We start from the raw sequence: 6878 nt of genomic DNA, 5'->3' as shown, positions 1-6878 counted from the left end.
CAGCTCTGTTCCAGTACATGTGCGTACATTCCAGACGCGGTGCACCTTCAGGAGTAGCTAGTAAGATTCAGCCACGTGACGCTCCTGCACACAACAACTTTTAGGAGCCACTCTTTAGGCGATACGCATGCTAGTATATTGTGCTCATCTGCACTAGACCAAAACTCAATCAGGTATTTAATTTTGGTTTTTTATTCTAAAGGCAATTTTATTTCTTTTGAAAATGATAAAAGTTTATTTCACCAAGGATAATTTTTTTGTTTTTACTATGACAGTAGGCTAAAATGATAAAAATAAAATAAAATAAATTCATTAAATAAATATTATTTTTATTTATTTATTATGTCTAATACTATAAGGGTAATAATATCTTAATAAAGCTAATAACTAATTAACCTTTTTATTTTTATTGCGGTGCGGACATCAGTTCAAATGAAATGTATTTTCTATTTATGTAAGTAAAAATAATAAAATTAATAATGTCTTTAATAATATATTTTTTGCTTTAAAAAATGAATTGATAACACTATCAAATTTTATAACAAAAATATATTTTTGGGATTAATCAAAAGGGTGGAGGCAGGTCATGGTGACATTTCTTGTCCTCATATCATCCTTGAACGGTCGCGTTACGACACTTCTTTTCATTCGATTAATTCCTAAATTAATAATAAAATAACTAAAATTTATATTAATTCTTAAACTAATAGTAAAAAGCTCAAAAAAGGATATTATAATTATTTTCAAACCTTTTTAAAATGGGATGCGGTGCAACATCAGTTTCTGCTGCTTCACCCTTTTTAGGGAGTTAATTATTTTACTAACAAACCATTTTAAAATTAGAACTACGTACGTCTTGATTTCCTAAAATGTATAGGAATACGTAGGAGCAAGTAATATTGTCAGACTAAAAAAATAAAAAATAAGTGAATATCTTGTTGCACACAAATTAAATTTTTAAATAATTTAAGGGTATTTAAATCATACAATTGACAAGGGTACCGTTTAATTACGGGTGGACGAGGTGCTAATACCTTCCTCGATTTGTAATCCATTCCCGAACCTGGATATCAAAATCCAAAAGCCCAATGTGATTGAGCTTTAAAGAGTTTTCTACATTTTCAACCATAAAATGTAGTGGCGACTCTAAGAGGTCGCTTAACCGAAAATCGGGGCGCGACAGCTGGCGACTCTGCTGGGGATGTTTTTAAAATAAAAAAGAGAGTCAGGCCCAGTTGAGCCAATTGTATGATTTAAATACCCTATTTTCTTTGTCTATTATTATTAACTATATAAAAAACAATAGTATCGAAATAATTTCTTTTTTTTACAAGTTTTATTATCGCTTCAATGTTAATATTATTGTATGTGCTCACAATTTTGTTTTTACAGCTTTGGGGGTGGAAATCTATTTTTTAAATGTCGCTTCCTCACACACTCACTGTATATTTGAATTACACGCGCATACGCCCTATACCCGGGTTGTTAGAGATTAAAGTTTGAGATAAGAGGGACATGTGCTTTACCGGTGTTAGACTTGTCTCCTGGTATTAGCATAATGGACCACCCAAATTGTCTTGATATCGCGAGTTAGACGCTCAAGGAGCTCGACTCCTCTTGTTTCTAACCTGGGATATTAGGACTCCTTTCTTTCGGGATTGAGGGCAATTTGTTGACCTAGAAGTCTAGAGCCTTTAACGAATATATTTTAATGAGACCTAGTACATTGCCATAAGGTGGTGACTTTTAGTCTATCGAAAACTCTATAAGAATACCATTTATAGGACACTGGAAGCAAATTATGTCTCCCCCATTCTGCATCCAAACATTCATAAAATGAAATTTAACTTTCCAAATAATTATGAAATTCTTCATTTTTTGCTATTGAACTATAATTTCATACCCTATGATAGTTTTTTTTTCAAAAAAAAGGTTAACATAATTTTTGTAAAAAATTTGGGGTTACACCCCAAAATGTGATCCTTACTCCCAATGATGGGCCCCAAGCCCGAGGGTAAGTTTTATCCACCTTTTGAAAAAACTTAGACTAAACCTTGACAATATAATAAATATCTATTCTAACATGGTATTTAGTTTATATTGTAATGGGCTACATTATCCCACAAGACAGGGTCAACTACCCTAAAAAAGGATTTACAATGCTTAATATCATAAATTAATTAATCATAAATCTTTAAATAATTATTCATTATTTTGGGTTGTATAAATAGTTTTAATCATATTTAATAAACATGCATCTTTTCAGCTAAAGGTTTTTCGATATAGCAAGACATGGAGGCTATTTCTAAAACTGTGGATTCTAACAACGCTTTCTCTTCAAAAAATAAAGTGAAGTTCGAATTGCAGAATTTTGATGTAGGCCATTTGGTGGAGCTCCTCGCCAAAGTCCCTAAAGATGTTATGACTCAGTTTGCAAAGGAGTATGGTAAATTGGTGGACGTCCTTATCATTCGTATTGATGCTTGTGCTTTAGATTCTATGGGGGCCATGGCAAGATATTGGAATACGTCCTTGCGGATTTTCGAGTTTCCAAATGTGGAGTTTTCATATTGAGAGAGATAATAACAACTTGTGTTTAGATGTGATCTAGGTCCGAAACTTTGCGTGTTCTCTTAGATCACCATCAACTACATAAGGCCTTGTAGAGTACGCTCTCAAGTTACCAAGTGTAGGGCAAGATGTTTAATGTTAGTAACCCACATTAAAAGAACGTATGTAGATGCAACAATAATTCAAAACTTAAAGTTGTCATCAACGTAGAAAAAAACCAACATGGGCATGCCTCATGGTCACCGACTGTGGGTCAAAATGTCTTGCTATATCGATCTTCCAAATGAAAATGCATTTTTAAATAAAAAACACATTGCATGCATCATTCTTTTCTTCATTTACATAATAAAATATTGTTTCATCAGGTATCATCTAAACATTGCTCCCAAGCATCCGTACCACACCAGACTGGAGTCCAAGCTGATGGCAGACCAAGAGTCTAGTAGCATTGACAACCGGTCTGAGCTTGCTTAAATGAAAGCGCAAGTAAATCAGATGATGAAAATCATCCAGGATATGCAAAAGGCTCGAAGCTCGGAAGAAGATGCCACTACGTCAGCCGCCAAACCTTCACCATCCACACAAAAGGTGGGTCCCAAGACAGTTACTGGGGCCAACCGTCATAAGGGTGTTATCATAAGATATGAAGACACAACTGATGGTCAAGAGGAACAACAATCAGCTGAGGAAGACGATGAGGAGCAAGACAAAGATCCTACTCACGATCTTCCTCATAAAAACAAGACAACAAGCCACCAGGCTGAAGCTAAGATAAACAGGGTACCCCAGACGAATCCTCAAGCCAAGAGAAGGCATAGCTGGAACTTATAAAAGAGAGACTAAGGGCCATTGAGGGCACAAGCTTTCCCGATGTGAAAAATGCATTTAAGATGTGCCTCGTACCAGATGTAGTGTTTCCACCAAAGTTTAAAACTCCCGAGTTCGAGAAATATGACGGTACTTCCTGCCCGAAAAGTCATCTACATATGTATGCTAGGAAGATGACAGCTCATCACGGAAATGACAAACTGTTGATTCACTCAACCATGGGGTGGTACATTCGCTTGGAAAAGGCTCAGATTAAAACTTTCGTTGATTTATCCAATGCCTTCAAGAAGCAGTATAAGTACAATGAGGACGCTGCTCCTGACAGGGCCCAGCTTCAGAGCATGGCCAAGAAGCCAGAAGAAAGCTTTAAGGAGTATACCCAACGCTGGAGAGCTTTGGCGTCACAAGTCATACCCAGATTGGAGGAGGAAGAACAGTTGTCTATCTTCGTGGATACTTTGAAGGAGCCCTATTATGATTACTTGGTGGGAAGTGTTGCATCGAGCTTCAATGCACTCATTAAGGTTGGGGAGAAAATAGAAGGACGCATAAGGAGTGGAAAGCTGGTAGTAGATCAGCCCAAATCAGGCATAGGCAAAAAGCCCAACTTTATGAAGAAGAAGGAGGGAGAAGCACTCGCGGTGTTCACTGAGCCGAAGGGATACAAAGCCCAAAACCCTAAATACCAGGCCTCATACATTGCCACACCTTCCACACAACCCAACTACACAGCCCACAATAACAACCGCCAAAACTATAACCAAACACAATCCTACCAACCCCGCCAAAACCAGAACCAAACACAAGCCTACCAAAATCAAACCCAAAATCGCAACCCCGAAAGAAGAGGCCCACAATTTGACCCGATACCAATACCCTATGTTGAGCTATACTCTCATCTTCTAAGGGAGAGAATGATAAGCCCTATAATAGGAACGGTACCCGAATCACCCGGAACCTGGTTTAACCCAAATGTTACTTGCGAGTATCACTCTGGGGTCATTGGCCATTGCATTGAACACTGTCGAGCTCTAAAGCGTAAGGTGCAAAGCCTGATCAATGCAAAGCAGCTGCATTTCAAGCCCATTGTGCCAGATATAGATAGGAATCCATTACCTAATCATGGTAATCAGGGTGTGAATGCTGTAGAGGAGACTCATGGTAGCACATTCGTTTGGGAGGCGGATGAGGTAAAAACGCCCATGAGGGTAATTTTTGAGGAAATGTGCAAACATGGAATGGTGGAAAGGATGGTGGAAGATGAAGATTCAGCTAGTTGTGAGTTGCATGGCAAAGTTGGTCACACCCTAGAAGAGTGTCCAGAATTTAAGCTCTTACTGCAGAAGATGTTGGATATGAGATTCATTGATCACAATTGAGAGGGGACCCTCGTATCAGACTGTTAATGCTACCACTAGAAGTGAGGAATACATGAGAAGGACCATGAGGCCATCAATTACCCGATATGAACCTGTATTGAACATTCCGGATAATGCTCAATTACACCCACAAATACCTCGATGGGTGCCAGTCATAAGTAGGATGGAGCCTATTCTGAGGCCTGCAGTAGAAGAGAAACCACAACCTTTCCCTTACAAAATAGATAAAGCAGTACCATGGATCTATAGTGGAGGGAATTCAAAGACAACTGAGCAACAGATAGAAGTCACCAATGTTGTTGGGGACAATCGGATAACTAGAAATAAGCGTGTTTGTGTTCCCTCAGATGCGAAAAGGCCTTAGCCAAGGATAAAGGAAAAGGGAAAGTATGTATTCCTACGAAAGATGAATTGGAGTCCAATCTGAATGACTTATTGCATAAGCATGGAGATAAAGGGGAAGTATCCAATGAGGAAGCTCTAAACCGCACTCCTACAAGGATATCCATTTTTTCTCTACTAATGAGTTCTGAACCCCACAGAAAAATGCTGATGGAGATACTGAACCGTGCACATGTCAGCCACGATAAAAGTGCTGGTGGAGATACTGAACTGTGCACATGTCAGCCACGACATAACCACTGACAAGCTTGGTGGTATCATTAACACATCGTGGCTGATAATTACATTTCTTTTAGTGATCAGGAAATACCTTCTGAAGGAATGGGACACACTAAACCCCTGCACATCTCTATAATGTATCAGAATTGCTTGATTGGTAAGGTTCTTATCGATAATGGCTCGTCCCTCAATGCCATGTCGAAAAAGACGTTATCTAGACTTCTAGTTGGCGCATCATATATGAGACCAAGCTCTATGGTAGTGAAGGTGTTTGATGGATCCAACAGGGATGTCATGGGGGAAATGGAGTTGCCTATAAAAATAGGACCCTGCACTTTCCAGATAGTATTCCATATCATGGATATTAATCCCAGTTACAGTTGTTTGTTGGGAAGGCCATGGATCCATGCTTCAGGGGCTGTACCTTCTACATTGCACCAGCGAGTTAAGTTTATTGTGGACGGAAAACTCCTTACTATTATTGGAGAAGAAGATATGCTGGTATCAAAACCTTTTGACACTCCATACATCGAAGCAGCAGAGGAAGCTATTGGAACATCCTTCCAAGCATTGGAGATTGCCAATGCCTCATTTGTAGGAGTAGGGACATCTACACTGCGTCCCCAACCTTTAGAGGCATCACTGATGATGGCAAGAGTAATGCTACAGAAGGGCTATCAACTAGGGAAAGGGCTTGGGAAGTTTGGCCAAGGAAGAGAAAGCCTAGTCATGTTACAGCACACCAAAGATCGGTACGGCTTGGGATACAGACCCACTCAGGCAGATAAGGATGGTGCGCCTGGGCAGTGGGAGTATGAAGCTGGTAACATATCCATCCCGCACATTAGCTGGAAGTTCGTCAGTGCAGGCTTAGAACCAAGAATGATTGCTATTGTGGGAGATGACGATTCAGAAAGTGGGGCAGATTACGTTGTTCAGTGTCCTCCAAGCACCACTCTCAACAACTGGATAGAGAAAGACGCATCTCCACAAGTGTTTTTTGAAACAATGTAATAAGATGCTAGAATCCCTTAGCCATGTCTAAAGCTATTGGGTTTATTTCTTTTCAAATAAGGACAATTTGTTTATGTTTCATTGGATAGTACAAGTTTTTTGAATTCAATAAAGTGCATTTCTTTCTTCATATTTTGCGTCCCATTTTATTCTACATATTTTTTATAACTGCACACACAAACAAAACAAAAACAAGCAAAACCATGAAAAACCCATAAATAAAAACTAATCGTAGCATCAACGTAATGCAGATCCAGCATTAACCCCAAAAATAATAATCATGTTATCAGCCACACGTACAATCATGATCATCCAATTAATCCGCTCAACGAGGGAGATAGTGATGAGGAATGGGAAGCATCACCTGAGTTGTTGAGGATGGTTGAGCAAGAGTCCAGAGAAATTAAGCCTCATGAAGAGCCCACTGAGCTAGTAAATTTGGGGACAGAGGACGACAAAAGGGAA

General features: G+C 39.0%; 1 protein-coding gene across 1 annotated transcript; it reads left to right on the top strand.

Moving 5' to 3' along the window:
- LOC109325580 lies at positions 3462 to 4778 on the top strand. Its single transcript, XM_019558021.1, has one exon. It carries the CDS (start codon positions 3462 to 3464, stop codon positions 4776 to 4778), a length of 1317 nt encoding a protein of 438 aa, XP_019413566.1.

Source organism: Lupinus angustifolius, chromosome LG02 (genome assembly GCF_001865875.1).
Source record: "Lupinus angustifolius cultivar Tanjil chromosome LG02, LupAngTanjil_v1.0, whole genome shotgun sequence".
Classification (NCBI taxonomy): domain Eukaryota; kingdom Viridiplantae; phylum Streptophyta; class Magnoliopsida; order Fabales; family Fabaceae; genus Lupinus; species Lupinus angustifolius.
Note: the sequence above shows the minus strand (reverse complement) of the source record. Positions and strands in the feature narration are given on the sequence as shown.

Excerpts from the sequence above, each read along its gene's own strand:
- LOC109325580 (XM_019558021.1), top strand. The coding sequence starts at position 3,462 with ATGTGCCTCGTACCAGATGTAGTGTTTCCACCAAAGTTTAAAACTCCC.